The following is a 17,777-nucleotide window of genomic DNA, read 5'->3' as shown; positions in this document are numbered from 1 at the left end:
ACAATATAAATGACAAAAATTTTAAAATGCATTATTTTTGTTTATCAAAAAAAGCTAATCAATTTTTTTTTTAAACAAAAAATCGATTTTAAAATTGTGAAGCAAAAATATCCAGATTTTTTATTTTTTATTTATTTATTTTTTTTTGCACCCCTAAACAGCATCATAGCAATATGGCAATGGAGCTCGAGAGTTTGATAGCATTATAAAAAATCAAGAGAAGCATGCATAAAAAAAATCTGCAAGGTGGAACTTACCGTCCACAGAGTTAGCCTACAACAACAATGCATCTTAAAAGAAGGCAGTTTCTGCCTAACGGAGATCTTGTTGTCTCAGTAAGCTAATTGGCTAGTTTGCTGCTATCATTAATAGCAGTGAGCAGTGAGCTGAAACTAATTTTTTGTGGGCACTTTATTTTTGGTTTTAGGTACCTTCCTCATTTGACTTTGTAGCACTATTCATGACTTGAAAATGTAGCTGCGACATATAGAAAAACTACGAGTTTTTGTTTTCTTAAGCTCACTGTGTTGTTTTCCTTATTTTACTACAAGCTGCAAAATTCATTCTAAGTTGTTGAATCATTTTAGTTGTCTTTAGCTTTAGATGGTACAAAAACACTTAGCTGGAATCTAGTGATGGTTCTACAAGATAAGCTACAATTTACATATGATCTGATCAGTTGATTAATCACCAAAATAAGGACACATTCACAAGAGCATTGTTTGATTGAAATCTAAGTCTGTTTGCTCAGAAAGTCTGCTTTGTTTGGGGAAACGTGAACGTGCAAACTGATTCTGATTCAGATCAAAGAAGCAGACTCAGTCTACCTACAAACGCGGGTCCTGGTCTGTTTCAAGCGGACTACAAAACAAAATACATCGTTGGTTAAGTGCACAGCGCTGTGGTTAAACGCAACCAAATCTAAAACGTGTGGATTAATGTACAACTCTGGGTGGGAGATGCAACTCACACAGAAGATGTGCAAGAATTTGGTAAAAAGTTTGGACAAAAAACTGATCAACCTGGACCACTAGGACTTGAAGCAGCGCCATATTTTCTTCCCTCAGTAAAGTCTTGCAGAAGTTAGTTACACTGGTGCATGTTTTACTTAAATTTTTTGCTGCAAGTATGAAGAGCTATCTCCTGTTTTGACTTTTAGCATGGCTAAAAACCAAGACATGCCCTCAGCCATCCATGATGGATGTTAGACTTAAAGCGCTTTGAAGTCCAGTGTTTTTTTCCTGATCTCAGTCATTTCTCAGACCTGTTTCTTGTTTCTTGAAAATGAAATTGTAATAATCTAAGTATTTCACGGTTAGTTCACGTTGTGTGTGGGAATACAATCAGACAAGTTACAGTTTTTCTCTGCAGTATTTCTTGGTTCTTGGCGCTCTTGCTGTTCTCTTAATGCTGTTTGGATCCTCTGTTCTGCCTGTTACTGTAACCCGAGGTTGTGGGGGGCTGAAGCTGATGTTTGCAGCGCTAGCCAGAGGGGCTTTACTTGTTATCTTTCATTGCCTGCACCTCCCCACTGTCTCTCTCTCTCTCTCTCTCTCTCTCTCTCTCTGTCTTTTTATCCTGTGTCCTCTGTGAGGATTTCCTTGCTCCTTGCTGGGATGATTCCTCCTCATGAATTTTTCTCTTTGCTAATATTATCCGGTAACTTATCCTTCCTCCTCAGTCCATAACATGGGGGCAGCTAACTGTTGCTTTGTTTTCTATTTTAATTTGTTTTGCTTCATATAAATGAATGAGCCAACCACATAAAACCTCCCCATTATGAACTCAGAGGGTCTTGCCAGAGCCACAGCTAAAAAGATTTTCTTTGTTGTTCTGTCTAAGTCTACAAACTAATTTCTGCTCTTGTGACTGACCGATAAATGGGCTGGGTTCACGTCTAATTAATATGAAAAACCAGAATAATAGAGACCATCAGATAAAGAGGAGCTTATCAGTAACTGTGGAGCACTGTTTAATGTAGTCAGTGTCCATGCGGGCAGATTTAACATAATTAGGACTTGCGGCTATAGTAACAGCGATGCTGCATGATGGTGTAACACACAAAACGAATACAGCTCGTTCTTAAAGGAGCCAGTCCATTGTTACACTGCTAAACATCAGTTCTGGTTCTTTGTGCTTAAATGACTCCTCTTTGTGCAATTTTCTGGTTGTTTGGCTCGTCACGCACATCGTCATTGTTTACTACTTTAATTTAGAATGTATTTTATTTATGTTTTTTATTTTTATTACTACTTTTAGAAAAATAATATTAAAAAAAAGTTTGCTATATTTATGTCGTTGCAATTGTAGGACACAACCCAGCCATGTTAAAGGTCAGCTGACAGATACTGGAAGTATTTGCTACTTTTTTTTTTTTAAACATTGTTTAGTGCTTTACTTCTCAGGATGTATGTTTGGGCTGTGAGTGAGCCTCAATACTGTAACTTAGCACACATATCAGCTAGAGCATCCAAATTCAAACCACTTGCATGATATTTAGCCGCTTGCCCTGTACCTAAACATTTTTTGGAGACCACTCGGACCTGTTGCCTTCCTACTTCTCCATCTTCTTCATCTGTGTCAGGAATGGACTGAGTTTGTATTCACCTCTCCAGATACAAATTTCATGGGTTCAGGTAGGATTTGTGGGAAGCAAGACCCCACAAACACCCCAGCCAGACACTCCAGGACATCCACAGATGCTCTTTTGGCAGTGTGAGGAATTCCCGCTCATTAACGTGGGTTTGACATTACTCAAGGATCTTAAAATTGGTCCGATACAGAACATTTTTTCTTTTATTACCTGTCAGATTGAAATTGAAATTTATGTAGAGGTGAAGGAAGATTTAAACTCACCAGAGAAATAAGTCATTGTTTAGAACGGAGGACTCCCTCGAGGAAAATACTGCAAGCCTAAACCAGTTGCCCACCATAGAGATCATTCTTCATGGTGAGAAACTGGTTTAGGCTTGCATCATACAGCAAGCCTAAACCAACCCACTCATCTGTCCCTGCAGTACAATGTGGAAACGGGAGGGTGAATATTAGCATAGTGTTTGTTCTCTTTATTGCTAGACCTTTAGCTTTTTATCTTTTCCCTTTGACCATTTGAATATTTCTCCCTGTCTTAGGTCGGCTTTCTGAAGACACAGCACCGCTACGAAATAGTGTTTACCCTGCCAGAGATCTCAGGTCTGGGTAGAGACGTGTGTCCAGCACCAGTTCCCAGCCCACACCTCCGGATTACTGACGTCACACCGGCACCAGAGGGTGAGTTCATGAGCAAGTGAGAGAGAGTTTACGTCATGATCAGCCAGCATCTTGCAGACGACTGGTAAACAATCAGTAAAAGCATGAAGTTAAATTATTGTTACTGTCTTAACAATGCTTCACATGACTCTGAATGTGCTGCAAGTCTGATTAATGATTTTTTAAGGATGAAATTTGTTTCAATATTAGTTATATATATATATATATATATATACATATATATGTATATATATATATATATATATATATATATATATGTGTATATATATATATATATATATGTGTGTATATATATATATATATATATATATATATATATATATGTGTATATATATATATATATATATGTATATATATATATATATATATATATATATAATGTGTGTGTGTGTGTGTGTGTGTGTGTGTTGTTTTATTTTTTATAATCTAAATATCACTTAGGTATTATTTAACCCTAACCCATATCAATGAATGAAATTGTCTTAGTATTTATCAAACTTCCTTGAAGTACAACATAACATTACAAATGTTATTGTAATAGATCTTCCCACCAGACCTGCTTTGAGTTGTTGCAGCATTGAGGACTGCAGCAAAACTCATTTAAGATTTTGTCAGTGTTGTTAATCTCTGAATAGTTTGTACGTTTTGTTTTGAAGTAATATCAGTGTGCACCCCTTGCAGGTGGTTAATCCTAAACATCTAACATTAACTGTGGGTTAAAGAAGTGCTTCTAGGTTTGCAAATACAAACTTGCATGTGTAAGTGTAACCACTAAAGCTGCTGAAATGGGCTAAAGGTGATCCTTCAATGTGTCTGGGAGTCATGCCCACTACATGGCTGTAACCAAAGGAGGTTACTGACCTTTACTTTGAGCTCGCAGTCACACCCTTTTATATGACTGTCAGACTCAGCTGATGTTAACAGGTGTACGACTATGTATGATCAGTTCATCACTGTTTACTTGCGAGTCAGCTGTGTTGACATTTTGCTCGCTCGGCCGCCTCATTGTTTGCCCGATACATTTTGTCCCACATTAAAAAGCAACAACTCATGCAGAGAGACAAAGAACAATTGTGTGCTTAGTGAAACTTGGCAGAAAAGAGGAAACCAAATCGCTCTTCTTTGTATGTTTCTGTGTGTTTCCAGGAGGCCTGAAGATAAAGTGTGAGTACATTGCCCTGCAGGAGGGAGTTCTGTGTGAGGAGGTGCTGCTGCTGAGTGAAACCAATGAGGACGTCTGTGTCAGAGTCAAAGTTCATGCCAGAGTCATGGGTGAGGTTGTTTTAACTCATAAAAGGATGATAATCTCAGTTTTCTGGCGGCTTACATAAACTGTTAATATTGCATCACGCTAGCCTGTAGATTATCTTTTTTTATACAGCTGGTGGATTGAGAAACATCATTTAGTCCATAATAAGCCTTTGACTTGTTTCAAGAAAAAACACAAACAACTTGTAGTTTTCTAGAAATGAATGTGATGTTTTTAAACTATTGCTCTTGTCATATAGGTTTTTTAAATCCCAAACATTTCATCACGTTATTTTCTTTTAAAAAAAGATTAGCTGATTAATATTGAAGTATCATTTGATTTATTCTTCATTTAGCCATCAAAATGCAACCTTGTGACATTTTATTATTCAGAATATTGCCATATCTTAGTATTTTTGGATAAATCTAAGACATTATTCATAGTTTTATGAATAATGTCTTAGATGTTAAATGATCAAGCTGTTCCGTCAACACTGTTTTTATGTCAACAGTTTTTTTTCAAGTCACATCATTTAGCAAACAAAGCCTTGATAAATTAAATATAAGTTTTTTTTATTTTATTTTTTTTATTTCTGCCAGTACAGGTTTTTAAATCCAAACCAGAGCTTGCAATGTTTTACTGGTGTGCTGCTGCCCCCTGCTGGCGGCCTTTTGTGACATTTTATTCAATCCAGTTTGTTTACATGAAGAAACAATAAATATTTATGAGAGATTGCAAGCTTTTTTTTTTTCTTTTTTTTTTTTTAAAAAGAAAAAATACATGAATTGCTTAATACCGTGTATACCTGCAGATGCAGTTAGCCCAGTAATGAAGTTGCTGTTTTATAATGTGGTTGTTTCAAGTCAAGTTTATTTGTATGGCACTTTTTTTTTTTTTTTTTTTTTTTTTTTTTAAATACAGTTCAAAGTGCTTTTCACCAAAAAGCACTACAGTTGTTGTAAAGAAATGACAGCACAAATAGCAAAAATCAACACAACCTAAAATAAATTGAAATAATTAAAAGCAGGATCAGTTAAAAGTTGCTGTACAGATTTCACGCGTAGGACAATTGCAACACCGTTCTTTTTTAGAACAAGTATATCAGATTCTTGGCATTTGGCCAGCCGCGTATAGTTGGCGCGAATGAACGAGCCAATAGGCAGGCGAGGTTGTCTTGCTCATGAATAATTAATATCCTCAAAGCACTAGCAACGCCAGCAACACCAGTAACCTCAAGGTCACGAGTTCGAATCCCTTTTGAAGCATGTCAAATCGGACATTTAAGAGTGGAGGTCATCTTAAGGGTTCAGTATGAACATCAGATTGATAATGGTGGTATTAGTGGTACTGTTCATATATGTACACACATGAAAAATTATATGTATGTATATGTATATAGAGTTTCCTTGCTTGTAGAAGTAGGCACTATTATTTTTAATATTATTTGTGCTATCATCATTATTAAGTTACATGATTAATATTTCTAAGAAGAGTTAGGACAAAATAAATTTGTACTTCCTACCACTTCCTTTTGTATATAAAAATTTAAAATGTAATTGTTAACTTTGGTTTTTTTTTCATGTACGTCTGTGGTGGAATTATTGGTTTGAATATTTATGACATGTTTGAAATAAATGATCTGATATAATTTTATTTATTATTGTATGAAACTCTATATTGTATTACCACTTAATGTCGGTGGACATATAACTGTATTGAAAAAAACTTTCCTACCACAAAGTACTTTCACAAAGTTGTTTTTATTTATCAGTGAAATTCTGTGCACATCAGCAGTTTCCTGTGTGGAGGACTTTGTGCTAACTGAGTATGAACAAAGTAATGTAAACATCACACAAATAATTAGGGAAAACATATGGCTCCAAAATATTAATTATAAGTATAATACAATACTTTACAGTGAATAACAGTGTGTGTAAGGGGCAGAGTTTGTGTGTGTGTGTGTGCATGTGTGTGTGTGTGTGTGTGTGTAAGAGCAAGTGATAATGAATGAGTGAGAAAAGTTGTAAAGAGGTTACAAAAATGAATATATAAATATCAACATATATTTGAAATAATAAAATAAATGTGTATAAACATAACTTTACAGTAAAAAAAACATTTACAGATATTTACAATGACTATTATTGAATAATGAACGAAGCAAATGGTTTTACAAGAAAGCGTATGTACAGACAACTCTATATATCTAAACATGTTTGTAAAATATGAGAATTTGTTTATGATAAAATAAGTGTATCATACCACATAAAACGTTTTACATGAGCAGAAAACATTTCAATGAGAATAAAATATATACAATTAGATTATTTCCTTTCCTCTGACCATCTCTTTTTCTCAAGGTCATAAAATGGAGACTTCTGGAAGTCTTTCCAAGTCATTTCAGTCTCCATGCCCTGGCCACGATACAAGGTGTGCACTTTGGCGGGGCAGTATATATATTTCCCTGCAACACCAGGGAAACACCATTTAAAATGTCCGCCACAAAATCTATTTCTCGCCGTCGACTGCCGCTCTGTCGAGGAAGCCGCAAGAACTAAACTTTCTCCCGAGGGAAATAGAAAAAGAGAAATAGCGCCACACCTTCGTAGTGGCCAAAAATGTATTGCATCCGTAGTGGTTTAGGACTACCATAGAGAATGAATGGGAAACGGTTTAGGGGCGTTTAGCTAAACAATTGAGCTGGAAGAATGAAAAAAAATTACACAGAATTGTACATTGTATCAAGCATTGGTGGTTCAGTGGTAGAATTCTCGCCTGCCACGCGGGAGGCCCGGGTTCGATTCCCGGCCAATGCAACATACTTTTCACTTTTTCTCCTTGCAAAAATTTATTTTTCGTACCAGTATTCAGTTATGCAGGTTAGTTATGTGTTTATTTAAAATTTAATGCTTAATACTTTTAATAACATGTTAATAACATCACTAAACAACTCATACAATCACAGCTTTGCACACAGCTTTCACAACTTCCTGCAGCGAAACCGCAGATACACTTTGAACAATTTAAACTAACTACTAAAGCAACAATTTGCAATGGAGGTTAAAAAGAAAAAAAGGATACCAAAGACTTAAGAGCAGTATACTGTTCTTTCTCATTCAGGCTCTTATCTAATAGCAGTGGAGCAGCAGAGGTAAAGGTCTCGCTTAATCCATTGATCTAGTTTTCATCCAGGCCTCAATTACACCGACATCTGGACAGATGCTCAGGCCTCGCTTTGTGAGTCAAAAAAACACTTAACAACAGCCACCATTCATTCTCTATGCATGAACAAGGAAACACACACAGTATTTGATGTACTTACACAAGCACAGATGGGAAACCCACGTACACCCCCCCCCCCCCCCCCCCCTTTGCCTAATTCTCCATATGCTGACACAAATGCCAAGAATCTGATTTACTTGTGCTGAGAAAGAATGAAGTTGCAATTGTCCTACGCATGAAATCTGCACAGCAACTTTGAACTGATCCTGCTTTTAATTATTTTAATTCATGATTTTGTGATTTTTTTTTTTCTATTTGTGCCATCTTTTATTTACAACTGTAGTGTGTTGGGTTTTTTTGTTGTTGGTTTTTTTTTTTTTTTTTTCATAAAAACACTTTAAATGTTTGTTGTTGGTTTTTTTTAAAACAAAAAAAGGTGCCGTACAAATAAACTTGGCTTGTGTGGGATCAGCAGAAGACAGTAAAATACACACATTATAAAACAGCAACTTTATTACTGGGATAACTGCATCAGCATGTATATATACTATTAAGCAAAATAATGCATTTTCCAAAAGAAAGCTTAAAATTATTGTGATCTCATATATATTTATTGTCTCTTCATGTAAACAATCTACTTGGAAAAACTAAATTGAACAAAATGTCACAAGTGGCCACCAGCAGGGGGCAGCACCACACCAGTAAAATATCACAGGCTCTGGTTTGGGTTTAAACAAAACAAAATTTTTTTTTAAATTTATATAGGCTAAATACTAGTGTAGCGCCACCTTCAATGGGAATGGGGATATATTATTGTTGTGGTTTGGCTCGTTTGGCTAAAGTGCATCGTGAACGCAACCTTGGTCCACATGGATACACCCCTACAACTGAGCAGAGTCTCCAGTTGAACCGAATCTAGCGGACTAAGCTGATGTGAATACACCCTTAGTTCCAGTAAAAGGAACTCTGAATGCTTAAACTGACTGCAGGGCCTAAGCTTCAGCTTGGTTCTGTATTCTTCTTTTTGTCATTAATATTACAAGTCTGTATGTCAAACCTTGGACGAGCTGGCTTGAACCTTGAATTTCCCCTCCGGAATGAAAAAAGTGTCTTTGATTTGATTTGAGTCAGTATACTTTAAAGATTTTGGACAATCCCAGGTGTTGTATCCAGACCTCAACAGGATACAACACAGGATACATTAACGATAGAGACTCCATGCCAGGTCTTCTTCAATGTCTGACCTCACAAATTTCCTTCTGAAAGAATGGTCCCATAAACACACTTCTAAACTTTGTGGAAAGTTTCCCTAGAAACCTGTTAAAACTTCAAAATGGGGGGCCGACATCATATTAAACCCTATGGATTGATAATGTGATTACACCTGGAATGTGCGAACGAGACATCTCAGAAAGCTTTGTAGTGCTTTAACTTGCAGTGGGGTTCAGGTCGCCTTTAAACTGACTGCTGTTGGATCTAAAGTTGTCCAAATCAGCAGAATAATTACTGCATTAATGAAAACGTGTCTTCTCCTTGTTTTAGTGTTTTTCACTTAAAGCTGGGGGAGGTTATCTTGCTCTGAGACTTTTTTTTTTTATTTTTTACTCTGGTTGAAGTGGTTCCTCATCCTGATAGTAGTCTGTATGTTTTGTAATCCTGAACAATAAGAAATATAGTTAGACCACACAGTTTACTGTAAATCTGTAAAAACTCTGACCAATCCAAACGTTTGGACCAAAATGGAGTTGTTTATTTCTTAAATTTTCTAAGATTCTTCTCCCGGCTCCCCTCCTCCCCCTCCCGCTGCGCATACCTGATATCTACACCTGCATATAAACAGCGTGTTTGGATGAAAATACAAAGTAGCGAAGAAGAAACTCTGAAGGCAAACATGGTTGAGAAAATGCAGGAAGGATTTCCCCGACCCGGCTCGGCTTATTTGTCTCCTCCTGCTAAACAGCCGAGAAAGAAAATCGTTGGTGAAAAAGCTGCGAATAAAAAAGCCTCGGATCACACAAGGAGCAGAACCAGAGGGGGAGGAGCCAAGACAGGGCGCCACATCTTGCTAGCTCCCCAACATGACCTACCCCAGCTTTAGCGGACTTCTAGGAATCATTAACTTAATCTTCTGTTCCATATTAAAATGTTTCTGTAATTTTTTTTCTTTTTTCATTTCTCTATTTTTTTTTTTTTGTGTACAAACATCAGTTCTGTAACTTATAAACCAGCAAACTGATGCAACATGGTGTCATCCATTGTGAGGAAATCTCATAGAATTTGTACAAAAAAAAACATTCATCCGTCAAGATTTGACAAGAAACTGGTGTGATGTTTGTCTTTTGTTTGTGTGGGTTTTATTTATTTTTTTTAGTGTGGTTTTTTATAAAGTACTTCTTAGTGAGTTACCCATCTCTCCATTTAGACAATCTGGGTTCAGAAGGTGTCCTTTAGAGGGTAAAGCTGACAACAACAAAAAATGTAAAAGTTTACAGCAGTCAGAACAAGACGTTTGTCGTGGAATTGTACACCACCTCTGCATCACTTTGCATCAGCTGTTTTTTTTGTTGCCACATGTTTGTAGCCTCGATTTCGCGATGTGTGGAAAATGTAGAGACAAACTGTCTGATGTAGCATGTACCCCCCCTCCCCCGTTTTCTTTTTGTTAAAGGTGAAGAAATTACTCCTCACATGACTCCCCTCTGAGTGGTTTTTAGTGTCTTGTTCTTATTCACATCTTCTATAGCTTATTTATTTTATTCTACAACAGTAAAGAGCGACTCATGAATGTTGTACATAGCCATTTTAAAAAGAAATAAATAAAATTTAAAAATTTAAAAAAATAATAGCTTATCAATTTTTAATTGACATAAGGATACAATTTCCTGGTATCTGTCTCTGCATCGGAGAGATTAGATTGTTTGGAAAATGACTCACAAGATTGGTCGGCTCTGATACACGTAAATACAGAGGGAGCGCTCATAATTAAGTTCTTTGTAATACCGCTGACTGTAATGATACGTGTATCTAAAATGCACAGTTAAAACTGTACACTGCAAAATCACAACAACCTCTTACTCTGTGTCTCATCCAGATCGTCACCACGGTACGCCGATGCTGCTGGACGGAGTTCACTGTATCGGCATGGAGCTGGAGTACGACTCCGAGCAGAGTGACTGGCAAGGATTCGACTAAATCTCAAGCCTCCGTTTTTATGTCACACATGTAGTAAACACATCCACAAACACTGCCGTGTCCGAGGCATACGGCTACCAGAATGCACACATCAGTCGTTTTCTCATACAGGAAAAAGAACGATGTTATTACACTGATATGTTGTTGACATACAAAGGATTAGTGCGCTGAAGCAGCTCAGCCAGCAGTTTGAGTCACACCTGCTTCAGCTCTCAGTGAAACGGATTCAACGCTTCATCCTCTGATCATTAAGATGAAAATCATTCCTTTGCTGTGGCTTGTTTCAGCATCAGTACCATCACAGTGAACCTCTGATCACTGGAAGCTTCTTTTCAACCTTCCTGCCCACTTGTGTTTTCCTGACTTCACCACTAGAGGGCAGCAGAGCTCCGCCAATCAGCCCAGCATCAGCTCTGACTGCATGTTTAGCTTCTCTCCTCACTTGGATTTATAGGATTAGGGTACACAAGGGCTCTTGTATATGAATAAAAATCTTTCGCCTGAAGAAAGAAAGAAATCTACTGAATTCACGGAAATTCCCATGAACTGAGTACAAACACTGATATTGCAATGTCCCTTTTAGACTACTGGAGGTAACGCTGCTCCTGTCTCTTATAAGACTTCCCAAACTGCTTTTTCCAGCTTGACCCTCTTGAGCAATTTATAGCTTTAGTCTTAGAAATCAGACACATTTCAGGAGCAGTAAGTCAGCCCATAGTAGTACTGCCTACAGCTTTATTTCATGTCCCAGGTTTCAGCTAAATGAACAGCTTGTTTTTATTTGCAGCTACAGATGTGGAAGATGGGGGGGAAAAGAAGCCTCAATACTTTGGGAATATGACACTAATCTGTTGACATATTGTAGGGTCTCATTGTGTGATCTTATGTATCATAGTGATGTCGAGGCCATATTCTGAAGGATATTTTTAGTAATCTATATCTTGTATTTTTTTACTCCCAGGCTTTAAGATCAGATTCTTTTTTTTACAACCAAATAAGGAAATGAAATCATAAATACACTGCAAAGACGGTGATTGTGTTACTGGTATTGAACAGAAGACATCTTTTGTTATAAACTCTCAAGCAGTAATACCAAACTTTGTGTTCAGGAATTTGACTTTTCTCTGAAATGCCACATTGTTGGGGTTTCTTTTACAATCACTTAGAAAAATTGTGTTTTATCGAGTGTAAACCAAATTATTCAGTCGTTTATCAATCAAACAAGCGATCGGCTCACCATCGGCCACTATTTGTTATTAAGTATTCATATTCTGGCCACCTAATATCTTATTCTAAACCACATCTAGCCAGGTGAGGAAGTTTAGGAAATTATTTGTCTCTTCGTTTGAATTCGTAAAGCCTTTCGGAAACACTCATGCGACACAAGTGCCTTTCTTTCCGCCGTCCAGTCCCTCTTTTAACTTCACTCCTTACTGACCATTTAAACATCAGAGACGTCCAATCCGCGTTGAGGCCAAGTGAGCAGTGAACCGTGCACATGGAAGTGTTTCTTGGATCAGAAAAGAAAAAGAAAATGGATATTGTTGGCTTTACAGTTTAGAGGGAAGCATGCCTGTTTGTAGCCTTTCCAGTGTGAAATCCCCCCCCAGCTTGTCTCAAACAGGTGTGTTTGACTGACTGTCTCGTAGACACATCAGCGCTGACAGATATGTCACTTTGTCTGCGGTTTGCTCTGATCAGTTATACTTGTGCTCAATGATTAAGTGCCATGAAGTGGCTGCACTGCCATGTCATTTCTTTGCATGTAATATTTCCTTCTTGTGGGTCAGCTTCGATGCTTTGTTATTTTGTGTGTTGTGACTGAATGCATTCAGCCTTAAAAGAGGATGTTTTTGTGTATTTTATCTTAATTTCAGACGACAAGCTGTTGGTGTAGAACAGATCAAATGTATTTCATTAATGTTTTCTCTTTTTTTTTTTGCATTATAGGTCAAACTCCCGTCTTAGTATAAATACTGAATAAGCTTGATAGGTTAGTGTTTCATGAATGTAACAGTTAATTTGTTAATTTCTGCTCCCAATATGTGTGACTTGTGTTTTTTTTTTTTTTTGGTTTTGTTTTTATGTTAAGAATTGAATAAACAAGTGAGTGTTTGAGTTTTGTGTGTCTGTTTCATGTGTCGGTGCATTGCAGAAGCACTTGGTGGCGATCTTCGCTGCTGCAACAGCCACACGTCCCACAGGAGGCCAATCCCTCTTTTACAGAAAGTATTTAAAACCATCAAAGATCGGGAGAGAAACTTGAGTTTTATGATTGTGTTTTAAATGTTAAAGCAAGGTTTTTCTCATTCTCGTGATAAACTTTCCAGAGTGCAGATTTACACGATCTTTAGTGGATTGTTTCACATGATCACAGCGAAGGTTGTGCTTGTGTTGATTCAGAGAAAAATATCAAAATTTAAGGTTAAATTTAGACCCCGAAGTAAAAATCTACTCTTGTTTTTTTTTTGTCCAATTTGTAACTTCAAAACATCTCAAAACCTCAGTTGTAGTTGGAATACAAGAAAAAGCCAATTGTTGAATAAATTAATAGAATTTTATTTTCTTCAGCAAGTTTAATCTTCAGAGATTAATCTGACCCTCACTTTACAACTTAATCAGTTTTATTTCTAATTTTTATTTGTCTGTTTAGATGTAGGTTTCTTACAGTTTGAGTGGGACAAAAAAAAAAAAAAAAACATCCAGCTGTGTTTTATATGTTTGTAAGCAAAGTTTTCCAGCAGCATTTCTGCTATCAAACACTGTAGGCATTCAGCCCACCACCTACTGGCTCTTCAGGTTGGGCAGCTCTTCTCTGAGGATAAAGAAATCCTTTACTTATAATTAACTAAACTAAAAAGTTGAACTTTCGATCTGATGACCTGATGATTTAGAATATTTAGAGACAATGCGCTGAACTTATTTCTTCTTCACACAAACAGGACTTCATGTCTGTCAAAGTGCAGAAAATAAAGGGAAACTATAGTAGAGGCTTGATGTGAACCTGATGAATTCTCTCCTTTTATTTCCCCCTGGCTCATTTCCAGCAATTATATAACTTACCTTCACTAACTTCTACTACTGAAACACAATTAACACGCATTTAAGGCTCACATATTCTCATATGACACCAAACTGATATTTTATTTTCCTTTTTTTCTTTCTTACATTTATTTTCTGATGGTAAGAAGAGATGATCAGTCGTTTGACAGAGAAAGAAAAAAAAGAAAATGTGTGTGGAAACAAAGCGAAGTGATCTGGAAGAGTTTGTGTCCTGAACAGAACCGCTGCTGCTGCATGAACCCAAAAATCCTCACATGCATCCGGATAGAGAAGCTGTTTGTTGTCCTTTAATCTTTTCTTCTTTTCCTTTTCTGAGCAGCTTGGTTCAGAGCCGCAAAAACTCATTTTTATTCTGCTATTTAGCTTGTAAATACAAATGCCAAAGTAGAGACTTTTTTTGCGCAGTGTGCAGAAGTTATTGTCCATGAACAGGACAATAAAGAGCGCCTGGACTCCAGTTTGCGCCTCTGAGCTGCGGACAAAACGCCGTTTGCAGAGAAACGCTGTTTTAGAGCATTTTTACATAAAAACGACACAAATCAACATGGATTAAGTCACATGTCTGATAGTTGTTTCTTTCTGTTCTGCTGTTGGCTCCATATAAATGAAAGCACAGAGAAACACGTTTTAAATTAGTTGTTTGTGGGGAAAAACAAGACAAATCGCCTCTGAATTATTTACTTGTTTATGTGTTTTGGTAACAAATAAAGTTCAACTCAAAGCGGCAGGTTACAGATGGAAATAAGAGCTTCTGTGGTTAATATTTAATAAAAGTCTAATGTTAAAAAAAGCAAACATCAAACGTAAGTTTGCATAATTTTTTAAAGTCTGTTAATTTCTTTTCTTTTATTCTTAATGTTTGACTTTGCTCTTATATTTAGCACCGAGAAGAAATTACAAATTTAAGCTTCTTTATAGGACAAGATACTTATACATATTGATAACTTTTTCTTAAAAAATGATAATAATCAAGAAAAAAGTCTTTAAAAGAAGAATATACTTTATGTCCTTTCATTTCGTTCAGTTTTGTTTCCTTTTTACCATTTTCATTCGTGCATTTTTTTGTATTTTTCATGCAAATGGACATTTTTTCTTTTATCTTTCCTCATGTCAAACTCTCCTCACTACAAACGGAGTTTAAGGCAACAACAAACACCCTCAGAAAAAGTCAAACAAACAAACGCTAGAATAATTTTTTTTAAAACAAAAATTCAGCCTTTACCAGGTCAAGTCCCTTTCTTTAATATATATATATTGTCTCTAAATATTCTAAATCATCAGGTCGTATATATATATATATATATATATATATATATATATATATATATATATATATATATATATATATATATATATATATATATATATATATATATATATATATATATATGTATGTATATAATGGTCAGGCTATATTTATTTGCAGTTATACGTAAGGATAACGTCATGCATGCTTTATAGGCTACATTCATCATCTGAGTTAGTTTATTTTGTCATCCCTTCAAGCTTTTGTTGCACTTTTTTTCTGCAGCATGTGCAACGAATCTGACAATCCGCATCCCCTTGAGTACCAGCCGCTCCGTGGAGTCCACGCAGAGCTGCACAGTTCTCCCATTTTATCTTAATAATCAGAAATTTCTCACAAAAAGCGCGACTTTGACCCAACTTGCTCTGCCACCAGGAAATAAACGCTTTTCCCCCCAGTCTCCTGTTGCAGTCAAAGCTCTGTGTTGTTGTAAAAATCGAGTCAATCAGATTTATTAAGAGGAGCTAACCTGCGTGTAACCTGTGGTGTAAACACTTCAAACCGCCTGTTTGACAAACGAAGTCAAAATTATTAAATCTTTAACTCCTGCACACGTGGCTAAAATGTTTGCCATTCCTGCACAGATTTGTCTGGAGCTCGTGTGGGATGTGTGAACTCTGCGTGGCCCGGTGCCCTGGCTCTGACCTCCGGGATTACAGTTATCTCTGCTGATAGATCTGATTGATCTGATTCATCTCCACGAGGCTGCAACCCCAGCCGTATGCACCGGGGAGGGGGGGTGAGGAGTGGTGGAGGGGGGGTGTGGGAGGTCGTACATGAGGCAGTCTGTGCGTGGTGCAAATATAGTTTTTCCTTTTTTGGCCCGTGGGCACGTACAGACTCAGTGAGTTGAGCTGCGTGGCTGGAGGCTGCAGTGTCATGTGACACGACACACGCGATATGCTCCTTTATCTGCAGCTATTTCGTGGAACTGGGACTTTGACTGGAGCAGTTATTAGTTCAGTAAAATTGGATTTGAAGTTCAGATAATTCAGATCAGGTAAACACAGTCTGTGCAACTGCATTATAACTCAGAGAGGATAAAGACCAAGACATAGAAGCAAGAAGCTTTTGGGTCTATGATGACATTTTATTATAATAATGTACAGTTAAAAACAGCTACAGTAGACGTGTAAATGTTGCATTAATCCTATTTAATATAATGGGCTGTGATAGATAGATAGATAGATAGATAGATAGATAGTTTTATCTATCTATAGATAAACCCTATCTTTATTTTCTTTATTTATCTTTATAGATTTATCTTTATAGATAGATCGATAATAGATAGAAAAAACCCTATCTATCTATCTATCTATCTATCTATCTATCTATCTATCTATCTATCTATCTATCTATCTATCTATCTATCTATCTATCTATCTATCTATCTATCTATCTATTATCTATCTATCTATAAAGATAAATCTATAAAGATAAATAAAGAAAATAAAGATAGGGTTTATCTATAGATAGATAAAACTATCTATCTATCTATCTATCTATCTATCTATCTATCTATCTATCTATCTATCTATCTATCTATCTATCTATCTATCTATCTATCTATCTATCTATCTATCTATTATCTATCTATCTATAAAGATAAATCTATAAAGATAAATAAAGAAAATAAAGATAGGGTTTATCTATAGATAGATAAAACTATCTATCTATCTATCTATCTATCTATCTATCTATCTATCTATCTATCTATCTATCTATCTATCTATCTATCTATCTATCTATCTATCTATCTATCTGACATTATAAAGGCAAAAAATATGTTTTTAAAGGATTTGTGAATCTGTGAAAGCAAAGAGGGTGAACATACTTGAGAAAAAGAGGAAGAAAAAGTGTGTGTGTGTGTGTTGCTGTGCAGCAGCAGCAGCAATCAGTCCCCTCTTGTCTCGCTGCTGAGTGCAGCATCTGATTGACAGTTTCTATTCATCCTCTGTGAGATTAGGCCAGCTGAAAGGAGTAACGACCCGTAGCTGTGTGCAGTAATTACGGCCTCAGATAAGAAAAATAAAGAAAAAACACACATAGCAAAACTATAATTATATAATCCTGCTCAGAAAGCCTTCTTTCTACTGTGTTTTCAGAGATGTTTTCACCTGTAAAGAGAAAATTCCAGTCTGTGTTTCAGTTGCCCCTACATCTGAAATTATCTCACAATCACAACAAAGGACATGGCTGCACCATCAGCATCAAGCTGGCTGGAAAATAGACTGGTGTATGATAGAGATTTGCTCTGCATATACAGTGAATGACTGTGAGTGAACTGTTTTACCTTCAATGGAAAACAAATAGTCACCTCAATTAGTCTGCCTTTTATCACAGAGCTTGCAAATGGCTGTTATGTGTCAGTGGATCATTTGAGAGTGTGATTTTGTATGATTAAAGCGTAAAATCCCATCCCATACGACAAGTAATGAGGATATGTATGAAGAACAGAGTGGACTAAATAACAGC

At 36.4% G+C, this 17,777-nt stretch overlaps 1 protein-coding gene across 3 annotated transcripts in view; it reads left to right on the top strand.

Moving 5' to 3' along the window:
* adisspb (adipose secreted signaling protein b) overlaps nucleotides 1-13,051 on the top strand; it is a 38,596-nt gene extending 25,545 nt beyond the window's left edge. For 2 of the 3 annotated variants that reach the window (XM_079257664.1, XM_079257665.1), the window contains exons 4-6: nucleotides 3,132-3,270; nucleotides 4,417-4,542; nucleotides 10,833-13,051. In XM_079257664.1, the coding sequence (XP_079113790.1) occupies nucleotides 3,132-3,270; nucleotides 4,417-4,542; nucleotides 10,833-10,933 (366 nt within the window). In that variant the 3' untranslated portion in view covers nucleotides 10,934-13,051. The remainder of the gene's footprint in view (nucleotides 1-3,131; nucleotides 3,271-4,416; nucleotides 4,543-10,832) is intronic. The other variant, XM_079257666.1, reaches the window with a different exon arrangement.
* Nucleotides 13,052-17,777: the final 4,726 nt, after the last annotated feature.

The sequence above is a fragment of the Telmatherina bonti genome (genome assembly GCF_933228915.1).
Source record: "Telmatherina bonti genome assembly, chromosome: 18".
Lineage (NCBI taxonomy): Eukaryota > Metazoa > Chordata > Actinopteri > Atheriniformes > Telmatherinidae > Telmatherina > Telmatherina bonti.
This window is presented reverse-complemented; position numbering and strand designations above follow the sequence as displayed.